Genomic DNA, 15,237 nt, shown 5'->3' on the forward strand with positions numbered 1-15,237 from the left:
ATAGCTTCAAAGATGGACGCCGACGCCGACGCCGACGACCGCTTTCATCTATCGGGACCGACGCATATGATCCCGGGAGCCGGCGGCGTCCGTTCTTTAGCGACGACGACGATGATGATTGACTGGTCAGTATGTATGTCACATCCCTCGCCGGCGGGCCTTTAGTCGATCGTGGTCGTGGCTGCAGCTGTACGCTGAGTCGCTGACTTATGCTCATCATAAATTCGTAATGTCACAGGGACAATGAGGAGCACCGCCGGTGCATCGCCGCCTGCATCGTCAAAGGCACGTACATCCTCGAGGACGACAGGAACACGTGCAGGCTGCTGGTGGGGGAGGCGCTGGCGCCGGCGTGGTGGGAGAGCTTCCACTTCCGCATCGTCAAAGTGCTCAAGGACGACTGCGGCCGCAAGGGGGAGCACAAGTTCATCTTCGGCGCCATCTACGAGCACGTGCCGCCGGCGGGCGCCCCCCGCCACCCTTCGGCTCCGCAGTACGTCGTCGCCCTGCGAGGGACCATGCTGAGGCATCCCGACCCGTTCAAGGACCTGTGGCTCGACCTCAAGGTCATGGCCAACACCCTGCACCGGTGCAAGCGCTCCGAGCGCGCGCGCGCCGAGGTCGAGGCGCTCCTCGGCGCCGGCTGCAGCCCCGTGTGGCTCACGGGGCACTCCCTCGGAGCGTCCCTGGCGCTGGACGTGGGGCGGAGGATGATGGCGGAGAATGGGGTGAGCCTCCCGACCTTCCTCTTCAACCCGCCGCAGGTGTCGCCCGCGCCGGTGATCAACGCGCTGCACCCGACGGAGGTGGGGAAGAGGGACCTGTACGCCACCAGCTACGTCTTGAAGGCCGGCCTCGGGCTGGTCCTCAGCCCCCACCGGAAACGCATGGAGACGCTGTTCCAGAGGCTGGCCCCGTGGGCGCCGCGGCTGTACGTGCACGACAGGGACGTCGTCTGCCTGGGCTTCATCGACTACTTCCAGCAGCGGCAGCTCATTCAGGAGCGCTTCCGCGGCGTGGCCAGGTCGGCCATGACGCTGTCGTACCGTGACATGCTCTTCTCCTTGGTCGGCGCCGACAAGGAGCGGCCGCATCTCCTGCCTTCGGCCATGCTCGTGAAGAACTCCAGCGACTGCGACGCCCACGGGCTCGAGCAATGGTGGAAGCCAGACGGCCAGCTCAACTTGAGCGCCACGCGTTACAGCTATCCTGGAGCTTAAACCCCTCTCTTCCCTACCACGCTCTGTGCATCATCAATCTATTTTTTAATTTGTGCTACATTTACATTGCATTTTCGTTTAGGCAGTTAGGCACTCCACATGCTGTACTCCCTCCGTTCCTTTTTACCCCACGTATAAGATTTATGTAAGTCAAACTTTATAAAGTTTGACCAAACTTATATTAAAAAAATATCAACATATACAATCAAATATATATAATATCAAACTACATTCCGTGATGAATCTAATGAAATTGATTTGGCATCGTGAATGTTCATATTTTTCCTACAAGTTTGGTCAAACTAAGATACTTTAATTTCAGACAAAACTTTTATGCGGACTAAAAAGGAAATGAGGGAGTATATGCTAACTAACCCCTTTCCTTGTGGTTCAGTGATAGGTGTGAACTTAATTTGTTTATATTTAATATAAAACATGAGTTTAGGAGTCACTACGATTTTTTTAATTTACTAAGAAATTGCCGGTGCGTTGCCACGGGTCATAAATATTTCGTTTTAGTGGAATATATGCTTTTAGAGCATCTACAACCGGACTCTCCAAACTCCCCTTATACGCTCGGACGGACGGCCCGATTCCTGACCGGTCAAAAACAACTCGACCCAGACGAACGCCCTATATCGGCCTCAAACGCCCAGGCTGACCGGCACCACCCGGCGCATCCACCATTTCGGGTCCTGCTCGCGATGGCCCATCCCGACCCCATATATATTCGTCCCCATCCGCTTCCAGGACCAAACCCTAGCAACTCCACTCTGCTCTGCCCTAATCTCCCTTCCAACAATATTAGGCCTTCTTCGGCTTGACGGGCAGCGGATCCGACTCCAACCACTCTTGATCCTTCAACTGAGGCGTCGTCCCATGCGCGCGCGCGCGGGGGGGGGGAGGCTATGGCCATCCGCATGGCCCTCGGCTGCTCTCGTGAGGAGTGCGTCGGACCCAGTCGGATTCGATCCGACGGGGATCCATTGCGCCAGCACAACTGGCGCTCGGATCTGCCAGGGCTGGAAGCTCGAGGTTCGGCTTCCGCCCCTTCTCCGGCCCGGAGGAGTACGAGGGTTGCAGGGACCGGTGTGTCCACCGTAACAAACAGAGGCGGTGAGAGCGCGAGGCCCGCCTCGCTGCCGATGTGACGGAAACCGCGAAAAGGAAGTCATCCGTGTTCGCATCCTCCACAAGCGGCAGAGGAGGAACATGACCGCCCTCTCTCTCTCGAGGAAGCCTGGGCGGTTTGCAACATGGCCGGACTGCCACCTAAAGAGGAGAAGGAGACGGATACAAAAGCACATGACGAACGTGCTGTAAGAATCGGATATATTTTATTCCAAATCAAAAATTAATACCGAGTAGTAGTAATTTGTTAAGACAGTGATTGAACATAAGGTAGTCCGTGATGACAACAAACGACCTCCGCACATTATGCCACACGTTGATGCGTACACGACTAGAAACGATAGAACCACGAAACAGATGCACACATTGGGTAGACGGCGCGTGTTCCCTTTCCTGATTCTCTTCAGAAGCAGGTGGCGGCGCAGTGGCTGTTGCAGTCCGCCGAGCACTGCTTGCTGGCAGCCCTGGTGCAGTCCGCGCACGCAGAGCTGTTGGAGCAAGAGTCGTAGCACGACCGGGTCGCCTCGCCGTCGCAGTCGGCCCTGCTGCACTTCTCGAACGCGGCGGACCTGCACTCGTCGCAGCTCGGAGCGCCGCAGGGCTTGCTGCATTTCGGAGGGACGGAGACTCTGCACGTCGAGATGCAGTGCGGGCCACAGTCGTCACACCGCATCGCCGGCCCCGGCCCCGGTGCCGGAGCCGCCACCGGCGGTTCTGGGCCGAGCGACGGACAGCGTCCCAGGGAGGGCAGGACCATCATGGCGAGGATGGAAGCGACAGCGGCCGCTTTGAGAACGAGGGTGGCTGAACCTGGAGCCATGTTGATTGGAGTAGAAGAATGTGATGTGAAGATCGACTATATGTGGTGTGGTATGCATCGAAGGAGCAGAGCGATGCTATTTATAAGCACCCAGGAGCTGCACGTCCTGACACTTGCTAAAGTTGCCAAACTAGACGTATACCCTACTGACTACTGTGGATTGTTTATGTCTTCATGGCCGTTTACCACGTTATGGTCAATTGAGATCTGCGCCATGCACGTTACTTCATGATTGCTCTTCCGGCTCTGGGCACGCTTCCTTGTGCTGTTTGTGGAAACGAGGTAAGTTTAACCATGATGGATTCGACAAAATGTCAACTATTTCAGGGTACTAGTACAATGGAAGTACTTAAATAAACGGCACCATATGTAGTGCAGATGCGGCCGGGATTCTTGGCTGATCGTCCGCGATTGCCCTGCGTGCATGTCATGTGACCCTTTTTCTTAACTTTTAGATGGGTGCGGCTGCTGATGCTGTCATTCGTGTGCGTGTGTTTTTCACGAGGGCAAAGAGCATCATTTCTTGAAGTCTATTCTCTCGGATATTCAGAGATTCCAGTATATTTTTGCTAGGAGGAGGGCTGTACTGAATCTTTTTTTTAAATACGCGTTAAACATTTTACAAATACATGTTTTTTCAATGATACAATTTTTTTAAAGTATTTGAACGTTTCTGCACATTTGTATTTTAAAATGTCATGATCATATTTTTGAAACTCATAATTTTTTTTGTAAATGTATATACATTTTTTAATGGTACAAAACATTTTCTTGAATTATGAAAATATTTTTGTACAATCTATAAACGTTTTTAAAATGTCATATGCAATTTTTTAAACCCGTGAACATTTTTGAATGTTTTTTAAATTACCCTAACCGTTTTTACACTGCATTAACATTTTTCGTATTAATGGTTTTTATAATTTTGAAGTGAAACCAAGTGTTGGAATATATGTAATTAGCATGTTTTAAAAATATGAATAAATGTAAAAAAAACAAACAAATGAAGAAACAACTCCATCCTTGGTCTATGAAAAACGCATGATCATTACAGATGTTTGCTGTCCAATGGAACGCTTCTAGCTAGCTGGGCCTGACCCATTTAGGTGGCGATTGTCACGTAGGAGTCACTACGAGCGAGTTATAGACTCGCCCGATGGTGAGTCAAATTAGTGCGCTCGTTTTACCCGGAAAAAAATTGTGTTTACCGATGCTTAATTGCAACGCAGGCATGCGTGATCATTAAATGACCCAAAATTTGCATGTATTTATGTCAACGAATTAATATACCTCAATGTCTAAACAGGTGGTGGAGAACATAAAAAATAGGACTTGCAAAATGGGGAAAACAAAAAAAAAATGAAATAGGCCCTCTAAATTAGAAGGGAGGGACTAATTCCACATTTTTTGAATAAAATGCCTAGAAGGGCGGTTCTCCAAAAAAATCATCATCTGTTTCAAGATACTAATGGGGATTACGGACCAAGGTAGACACACCAGCAAAAATGGAAAACCCGTATTTAGACGGAAAACCATCAAACGTGATAAAGTTTCTCCTCCCACAAATGGAAAGAAAATTGACAAATCATCATGCGCAAGTGAATTAGTTTTTCTTCTTCTTTTGAACTCTTCTTCTTTGTGCAGGCGAATTAGATGATTTTTTTTCTTAGAACATGCAAGCAAATTAGGTTGTTCGAAAGCAGAGACCATGGTTGCAAATCAGGATCGCCTTGTGTACGTCGGATTTAAAACTACTCCTGGTCGTCGGCCCATGTAACATTGCTTCAGGCCTAGTCAATAGCCCAATGGATATCGTATCATTCGTGATTCAGTGTATGCCAGAAGCCAACTGCGTTAGGTTTGCAATAGTTTCTAAAAATTAAATGTAGGTCGCCTTCCTCGTTGACAGTCAGTCACCCAGACCGAGACGACCCAGCCTGCTGCATGCGACTCTGAATGCATCCAGCCAGTGACCAACCTAGAAATGGGCCAGGCCCCAGGCGAACTAGGCCGAAGCTCAGGCAACCTTTGTTGATTGTAGCATTTTACTGTAGAACGGTACTACAATATACGAAGGAAATGGGCCTCACGCCCCAGGTCGCCCTCCCTTCTGCCTGGGGTCTGAATCCGCCCATGCATCGAGCAGAGCTAGTTTAAGGCAGCCGCCATAGCCGACAGGAGCGAGTCAGTCCATTCCATTTGGAACGATAAGGATCCGCAGAGCCTGAGACCTCAGAAGCCTCTTACTGCCGCAAAAAATATCGATGGCATTAAGTGAGAGGTAATTTAGACAAGTAACATGCATATGTTAAAAGTCTATGTTATTGATAATAATATAAGTGTAGTGTCATGCAAGCCCTCATTTATTAAATTGTAGACTCATTTTGCATTAAGATGCTTTATGTTACGGTAATATATTATGTTACCACATACACCTCTCTCCTCATCTCTTGTCGGCACATAACGAGCATAACGGGCATCACCACATAGCGGCGCCCCAGTTGCAAGCTCATGTTGCTAACACGATCACGCTACATGGGATTGGCCCAGCAATAGCAACGAGGAACTAGCGAGAGAAGCACACATCTTTTTCCCCTTTTTCATTTTGACCGTCTTATTTTTTATTTAAAATTCATTAATATAAAATAATTTGAATTTGGAAAAAGTTTGTGAATTCAAAAATAGTAAAAAAAATCATAAATTCAAAAGTGTTTCCAAATTCTGAAATTATTCATTAGTTTGGAAAATGTTCATGAATTCAAAAAATATTCACAAATTCAAATAATTGCGAATTCAAAAATTATTGCATACTTTAAAATTTGATTTTTTTTAATAAATGTTTGAAAATTCAGAAAAACTGAACTCAAAAGGTGTTTGTGAATTCAGGAAATGGACAAGAATTCAATAAATGTGAATTGAATAACGTTAATCAATTCCAAAAAATGAAAAATGTAGCAAATTTTAAAATTATTCATGAAATTGAAAATGTTCTAAAATTGGAATTAAAAATGGGAATAGAAAGAAAATTTGAAAAAAAAAGCCGGGCAGATTCTTTTTTTTTAAATAATCTGCAATCTTCCCACAATCGCAATGTACTATGGCCCGCACTCGTGCACTAGTGAGTGATCGCAAGGGTAGCACCCAGAGCGGGGCGATATATATCATTTGTGCAGCAGAAGTTTTTTTTCTAGAAGGTGCATCAGAAGTTTCTGTGCGTCCAGCTTCTCCCTATCGGAGCAGTATCGTTTTCGGTGTTTTTCTCACATCCGGTCCGGCCTTCTGTAAATTTCACACTCTGACACCACCGTATAGGGCCTTACCGTGCTCGAACATCCTGGGGATATATGTTCATGACAAATGAGGCGTGTGTGTATATGCATCCCAAAACACGACTATGTTCCCTAAAAGAACACGACTATGTTTCTCAATGTCATAGTCACTGCTCCAACTCACTGAAGTCACATACAGACAGTCGCAGGGATGCAGGTGGTTGCTGCATAGGATTCCATGTCCATGCACCGTAGAACATAGCCTATGCATGCATGCATGCATGCCAACAACGGTGGAAGTCGAACGCTAGCGCCAAAATAAGCCTGAGAATGGCCACTTTTCACGCGCACGGGAGCCGGCTGAAGGGCGCGAACTGAAACAAACAAAGGCTCAAATAGTGTTCTGTTTCCAGCCTGTAAAAGAAGAGTGGTAGGGCCGGGCGTTGGACAGTGTCTGCTGCATTGGCAGGGCCGCCATACCACCTGATAATGCACTGTGGGCCGCTGTGGGTTTTGTTTCGTTCGGCCTCCCATAACACACGCTACTTTTTACTCCTCTGGAACCAGCGGTTAAGTATCAAGTGATCATATAACTCGTGCAACTCCACTATAACTAACTCTTTTCTATTCAGCTATACATACCCCCTGGCCGTAATCTCAACCAGATCTAACATTTTTTTTAGGCTGCTATCGGGCAAAAGGGATAGATCTGCCAAAATCCCGAAAGAGGATGGCCTTGGTTGAACTTTTGAAAAAGGATGAATTATGTCCGTTCTCCCGAGAATGCCAACTTTTTGGGCCTAAAAGTTTGGTGGAGGTGCTCTCCCTTGGCACAAGTCTTGCGACTTTGCCCCGCAAGATGATCATAAATTGGAGTTGCCTTACCCTTGATGCCATTTAACTATTTGGTTCGGTTGACATGGTTTTCGGCATGACTTGTGTTAAGAGGATAAGTTGAGGTTTTCAAAGGTGAAATAGAAATAATTAGATTTAGGGGTGGTTAGTTACATGCACAAATCCCTTCTGCCATCTCACGGATATAAAACGGAAAATAATCAAAGTTACTCTCATGATAAAACCATTTTTCGGTTGAACTAAGTTTGAATTATTCCCTTACATAAATCTTAAGTTACATAAATCTAATTCATCTTGCCCACAGACGGGCATCAGCTTTGAAGCACGAACAACACTAATCTAAACACTGATCTTTCCTCATACACTGAGCATCAGTTTCGAAGCACTAACCTTAACAAAACTACAAAAATCTAAATAGGTTTCAAACTCTAGATACTAATCAGTTTTGGGTCAAGGATACCCAAAGTAAGAGACAGTGGGTGGTTGTCGATACACAACTCTAACAAGCACGAACAGAAATATAGTCAGGAGACTCCTCACGCACTTGGTCTGTATCTCCAGGTAGTGGTAAAATGCAAATCCTGCACAAACAGAACCTGCGTAATGTGCACAAACAGCCGAAATGAAAGATGAACACGCAACAATTGTCCACCATTTGTTCACGCGAGCAATACCTTCCTTGGGCTTTCAGGCATTCCGCCTTATCCACGGCGAGCCTCAGCTTCTGGACAAGCTCATACAACGTGTTCCATGCTTGATCCAAAGTTGCAGGGGGCAGGGATCCCTCGTCTGGGCTAACGGGCGGAACACCGCCCACAACGCCCGCGGCTAGATTGCAGCGATCCACGCTGTTGAGCTTCTCGACGGTCTTCTTGGCAGCCTCAACAGCCACCTTGGCCACCTCCGCAACATCATACGCAGCCTTATAAGCAGCGTCCTCCATGGCGGCGACCCGCTCGCGGTCCTTGGCTGCCCCATCCAAAACCTTCCAAACAAAAATCATAAACAGCATGGCGATGACCATAGTATAAACTACATAGCGCATGTAAGTTGCGATGAGTCTATGCAACTCATCTTCATCGCAAGTGGTATGATAGGGGGTGGGACTAGCAGGGGAACGCAAGGAGATGAATGAGTGAAAATGGAGGCAAAATGGTGAGAGCTAGAACTAAGACAAACATGCCAAAAATTGTGCTAATGAACCAGCAAAAGATCTCAGCGGCTTTAAGGAAGATGTGACTGAATGTATTTGCCATTGTGCTAGGCTGTTGGCTTGCGGTGGGGAGTTGAACTACACTATGAGATTTATATAGGCGTGGTGGAGACACACACAAGGATGCTACTGCTAGATTGCTACTCGTACTCAACCAAGTCACGGAGCAACCAACAAAGTCATGATTGGTAGACATGCGCAAGCAACCCAGTAGCAGCAAAATACTGTGGGAACCCGGTCGGATTGGTTTGGCTTGGTCTTACTCGCCCTTTCTCTCCCCTGCTACTAGTAGCAACAACAAACAGTGAAAGCGTGTAGAGTAAAAAAAGGAACCCGATGCCACCTCTCTCCCACACACACAATAGAAAAAAGAGACAGAGAGAGAGGTTTTGTTGAGGCGAGGAGATCTTTTGCTCGATCTATACGTTTCAGGCTCCAGTCAGGCGCAGCCTATGTCTGCATCCTTATATCTTCTCCTAGGTAGTACAAGTAGTCAGTCTAGAGCTATAATTATGACTCAGTAGTAGTACTCTAGCTAGCCTAAATACATGCACAAATCCCTTCTGCCATCTCACGGATGTAAAACGGAAGATATTGTCAAAATCCCGAAAAAGGATTGTTTTGGTTGAACTTTTGGGAAAGGATGAATTTTGTGGGTTGTAAAAGTTTGGTGGAGGTGCTCTCCCTTGGCACAAGTCTTGCAACTTTTCCCCGCAAGATGATCGTAAATTGGAGTTGCCTTACCCTTGATGGAATTTGACTGCTTGGTTCGGTTGACATGGTTTTTGACGTGACTTGTGTTATGAGGATAAGTTGATGTTTCCAAAGGTGAAGTAGAAGTAATTATATTCGGGAGGTATGCATCAAACAACTTCAGATTCATAATATTCAATCCAACACAAAGAACATCAAAGAGTGCCACAAGATTTCTACCGGAGAAACAAGGACGAAAACGTGCATCAACCCCTATGCATAGATTACCCCAATGTCACCTTGGGAATCCGCGAGTTGAGTGCCAAAACATACATCAAGTGAATCAATAGAACACCCCATTGTCACCACGGGTATCCCACGCAAGACATACATCAAGTGTTCTCAAATCCATAATAGTATTCAATCCAATAATAGTGAAACCTCAAAGGTAAAACTCAATTCATCACAAGAAGATAGAGGGGGAGAAACGTCATAAGATCCAACTATAATAGCAAAGCTCGCGGTACATCAAGATCGTGCCAAATCAAGAACACGAGAGAGAGAGAGAGAGAGAGAGAGAGAGATCAAACACATAGCTACTGGTACATACCCTCAGCCTCGAGGGTGAACTACTCCCTCCTTGTCATGGAGAGCGCCGGGATGATGAAGATGGCCATCGGTGATGATTTCCCCCTCCGGCAGGGTGTCGGAACAGGGTCCCGATTGGTTTTTGGTGGCAGCAGAGGCTTGCGGCGACGGAACTCCCGATCTCGGTTCAGTTCTGGAGGTTTGGGGATATATAAGAGGTGTTGGCGTCGAGAACAAGTCAGGGGAGTCCATGAGGGGCCCACAAGGTAGGGGGCGCGCCCTAGGAGGGGGGGCCCCACCCTTGTGGTGGCCTCGGGACTCCTCTGGTGCATCTCCGGTACTCCGTGGGCTTCTTTTGGTCCATAACGAATCATCGTAAAGTTTCAGGTCAACTCCATTTGATATTCCTTTCCTGCCAAACTCAAAAACAAGGAAAAAACAGAAATTGGCATTAGGCTCTAGGTTAATAGGTTAGTCCCAAAAATCATATAAAATAGCATATAACTGCATATAAAACATCCAAGATAGATAATATAATAGCATGGAACAATAAAAAATTATAGATACCTTGGAGACGTATCAGTACTCCATCTAGCCTAAATACATGCACAATCCCTTCTGCCATCTCATGGATCTAAAATGGAAGATATTGCCAAAATCCCAAAGGAGGATTGTTTTGGTTGAACTTTCGAAAAAGGATGAGTTCTGCCAGTTCGCCCGAGAATGGCAAGTTTTGGGCCTAAAAGTCTGGTGGAGGTGCTCTCCCATGGCAGAAGTCTTGCAACTTTGCCCCACAGGATGATCATAAATTGGATTTGCCTTACCCATGATGCCATTTGACTGTTTGGTTTGGTTGACATGGTTTTCGGTGTGACTTGTGTAATGAGGATAAGTTGAGGTTTTCCGAAGGTGGAGTAGAAGTAACTAGAGTCGGGAGTGGTCGGTTACATGCACAAATACCTTCTGCCATCTCACGGATGTAAAATGGAAAATAATCAACGTTACTCTAATGATAAAACCATTTTTCGATTGAACTAAGTTTGAACCATTCCCTTACATAAATATGAAGTTACGTAAATCTAGCTGATCTTGCCCATAGACAGGCATCAGCTTTGAAGCAGGAACAACACTAATCTAAACACTGATCTTTCCACATACACTAAGCATTATTTTTGAAGCATTAACCTTAACTAAACTACAAAAATTTAAATAGGTTTCAAACTCTAGACACTAATCAGTTTTGGGTCGAGGATAGCCAAAGTAAGAGACGGTGAACGGATGTCGGTACAACTCCAACGAGCACGAACATGAAGATAGTCAGGAAGCTCCTCACCCACTTGGTCTGTATCTCTATGGAGTAGTAAAATGCAAATCCTGCACAAACCGAACATGTGTAATGTGCACAAACAGTAGAAAAGAAAGCTGAACGCGCAACAATTCTTCGCCGTTTGTTAAGGCAAGAAATACCTTCCTTGGGCTTTAGGCGTTCCAACTTATCCATGGCGAGCCTCCACTTCTGGATGAGCTCATCCAGCGTGTTCCGTGCTTGAGCCAAAGTTGGAGGGGGTGAGGATCCCTCATCGGGGCGGACGTGCGGGGCACCCTCCACAGCGCCCGCGGCTAGATTGCAACGATCCACACCATTAAGCTTGTCGAAGGTCTTCTTGGCGGCGTCGACAGCTACCTTGGTGATGTCTGCGGCATTGTACGCAGCCTTGTAAGCTACATCCTCGGAGGCGGTGACCCGCTTGTGGTCCTTGGCTGCCCCATCTGCAACCTTCCGAACAAAAATCATCAACAGCATGGCGATGACCATAGCGTAAACTACATAGCGCATGTAAGTTGCGATGAGTTTATGCAACTCATCTTCATTGCAGGTGGTATGATAGGAGGCGGGACTAGCAGGGGTGCCCAAGGAGATGAATGAGTGGAACTGGAGGCAAAAATGATGAGAGCTAGCACTACGACAAACATGCCAGCGAACCAGCGAATGATTTCAGCGGCTTTAAGGAAAGATGTGACCGAATGTATTCTCCATTGTTCTAGGTTGTTGGCTTGTGGTGATGAGTTGGACTATACTATGAGCGTTTATATAGGCGTCGAGGAGACACACACCAGGATGGTACTGCTACATTGCTACTCATACTCAACCAAGTCACAAAGCCACCAACCAAGACATGATTAACAGACATGCGCAAGCAACACAGTGGCAACAAAGTACCGTGGGAACCAGGTCGCATTGGTTTGGCTTGGTCTTACTCGCCCTCTCTCTCCCCTGCTACTTCTAGCATCACCAAACATTAAAAGCATGTAGAGTAAAAAACAGAACCCAGTGCCACCTCTCTCCCACACACAAAGTAGAAGAGAGAGAGAGAGAGAGAGAGAGAGAGGGAGGGAGAGGTTTTGCTGAGGTGAGGAGATATTTTGCCTTGTCTACATGTTTTCAGGCTCTAGCTCAGCCGCAGCCTATGTCTGCATCCTTATCTTCGCCTCCATAGTACTAGTCGCCAGTCTAGGGCTACGATTATGACTAGGTAGTAGTATTCCAGCTAGCCTAAATACATGCACAAATCCCTTCTGCCCTCTCATGGATGTAAAATGGAAGATATTGCCAAAATCCCGAAGGAGGATTGTTTTGGTTGAACTTTCGTATAAGGACGAATTCTGATAGTTCTCCCAAGAATGGCAACTTTCTGGGCCTAAAACTTTGGTGGAGGTGCTCTCCCTTGGCACAAGTCTTGCAACATTTCCCTGCAAGATGATCGTAAATTTGAGTTGTCTTACCCTTGATGCCATTTGATTGTTTGATTCGGTTGACATGGTTTTTGGTGTGACTAGTGTTATGAGGATAAGTTGAGGATTTTCAAAGGTGAAACAGAAGTAATTAGATTCAGGAGTGGTTGGCTACATGCACAAATCCCTTTCTGCCATCTCACTGATGTAAAAAAGAAAATAATCAAAGTTACTCCAATCATAAAACCATTTTCAATTGAACTAAGTTTGAACCATTCCCTTACATAAATCTCATGTTACATAAATCTAGCTGATCTTGCTCATAGACGGGCATTAGCTTTGAAGCACGAACAACACTAATCTAAACACCGATCTTTCCTCATACACTGAGAATCAATTTTGAAGCACTAACCTACATAAATCTAAATAGGCTTCAAACTCTAGACACTAATCAGTTTTGGATCGAGGATACCCAATGTAAGAGACAGTGAATGGTTGTCGATACAACTCCAACAAGCACGAACAGAAAGATAGTCAGGAAGCTCCTCACACACTTGGTCTGAATCTCTACGGTGTAGTAAAATGCAAATCCTGCACAAACTGAACCTGTGTAATGTGCACAAACAGCCGAAAAGAAAGTTGAACGTGTAACAATTATCCACCATTTTGAGAGAGAGGAGAGAGAGGGAGGGAGAGGTTTTGCTGGGGTGAGGAGATCTTTTGCCTGGTCTACATGTTTCCAGGCTCCAGCTGAGGCGTAGCCTATGTTTGCATCCTTATCTTCACCTCTGTAGTACTAGTAGCCAGTCTAGGGCTATGATTATGACTAGGTAGTGTACTCCAGCTAGCCTAAATACATGCACAAATCCCTTCTGCCATCTCATGGATGCAAAATGGAAGATATTTCCAAAATCCCGAAGGAGGATTGTTTGGTTGAAATTTCATAAAAGGATGAATTGTCACGGTTCTCCCGAGTATGGCAACTTTTTGGGCCTAAAACTTTGGTGGAGTGCTCTTCCTTGGCACAAGTCTTGCAACTTTGCCCTGCAAGATGATCGTAAATTTGAGTTTGCTTATCCTTCATGCCATTTGACTGTTTGGTTGGGTTGATATGGTTTTTTGTGTGACTTGTTTTATAAGCATAAGTTGAAGTTTTCCGAAGGCGAAGTAGAAGTAATTAGATTCGGGAGTGGTTGGTTACATACACAAATCCCTTCTTCCATTTCACGGTTGTAAAATGGAAAATAATCAAAGTTACTCTAATGATAAAACCATTTTTTGATTGAACTAACTTTGTACCATTCCCTTACATAAATCAAGCTGATCTTGCCCATAGATGGACATCAGCTTTGAAGCACAAACAACAGTAATCTAAACACTGATCTTTCCTCATACACCGAGCATCAATTTTGAAGCACTAACATTAACTAAACTACAGAAATCTATATAGGTTTCAAACTCTAGACACTAATCAATTTTGGGTCAAGGATACCCAAAGAGACAGTGAATGGTTGTCGATACAACTCCAACGAGCACGAACAGAAAGATAGTCACGAAGCTCCTCACGCACTTGCTCTGTATCTCTAGGGAGTAGTAAAATGCAAATCCTGCACAAACTGAACCTGCGTAATGTGCACAAATAGCCGAAAAGAAGTTGAACGCGCACCAATTCTCCATCACTTGTTGAGCCAAGCAATACCTTCCTTGGGCTTCAGGCGTTCCGCCTTATTCACTTATGGACGAACTCATCCAACGTGTTTCGTGCGTTAGCCAAAGTTGGAGGGGCGGGGATCCCTCGCCTGTGAGGATGGGCGGGGCGCCCTCCACAACGCACGTGACTAGATTGCAGCGATCCACGCTGTTGAGCTTGTCGGCTGTCTTCTTGGCGGCCTCGACAACCACCTTGGCCACCTCCACGGCAACGTACGCAGCCTTGTAAGTTGTGTCCTCTCGGTCTTAATGTTCTTAGCAGATGTTCATAACGTCGTCAGTTGCATCTGCAGCAGGCCTGGCACCCAGCAGTGCTTCCAGGACGTAATTCTTTTGTGCAACAATGAGGATAATCCTCAAGTTACGGACCCAGTCCGTGTAATTGCTACCATCATCTTTCAACTTTGCTTTCTCAAGGTACGCATTAAAATTCAACAGAACAACAGCACGGGCCATCTATCTACAACAACATAGACAAGCAAAATACTATCAGGTACTAAGTTCATGATAAATTTAAGTTCAATTTAATCATATTACTTAAGAACTCCCACTTAGATAGACATCCCTCTAATCATCTAAGTGATAACGTGATCCAAATCAACTAAACCATGTCCGATCATCACGTGAGATGGAGTAGTTTTCAATGCTGAACATCACTATGTTGATCATATCTACTATATGATTCACGCTCGACCTTTCGGTCTCAGTGTTCTGAGGCCATATCTGCATATGCTAGGCTCGTCAATTTTAACCCGAGTATTCTGCATGTGCAAAACTGGCTTGCACCCGTTGTAGATGAACGTAGAGCTTATCACACCCGATCATCACGTGGTGTCTCGGCACGACGAACTTTGGCAACGGTGCATACTCAGGAAGAACACTTTTATCTTGAAATTTAGTGAGAGATCATCTTATAATGCTACTGTCAAACAAAGCAAAATAAGATGCATAAAAGATAAACATCACATGCAATCAATATAAGTGATATGATATGGCCATCATCAT

At 45.8% G+C, this 15,237-nt stretch overlaps 1 protein-coding gene across 1 annotated transcript; it reads left to right on the top strand.

The window, feature by feature from the left end:
- LOC123097127 (GDSL esterase/lipase At4g10955) lies at positions 1 to 1,220 on the top strand (the record flags this gene model as incomplete). Its single annotated transcript, XM_044518877.1, has 2 exons — positions 1 to 125; positions 239 to 1,220. Coding segments are annotated over 2 exons (1,107 nt in total), but the record flags the coding sequence as incomplete, so codon positions are not given.
- Positions 1,221 to 15,237: the final 14,017 nt, after the last annotated feature.

Source organism: Triticum aestivum, chromosome 4D (assembly GCF_018294505.1).
Source record: "Triticum aestivum cultivar Chinese Spring chromosome 4D, IWGSC CS RefSeq v2.1, whole genome shotgun sequence".
NCBI classification, from domain to species: domain Eukaryota; kingdom Viridiplantae; phylum Streptophyta; class Magnoliopsida; order Poales; family Poaceae; genus Triticum; species Triticum aestivum.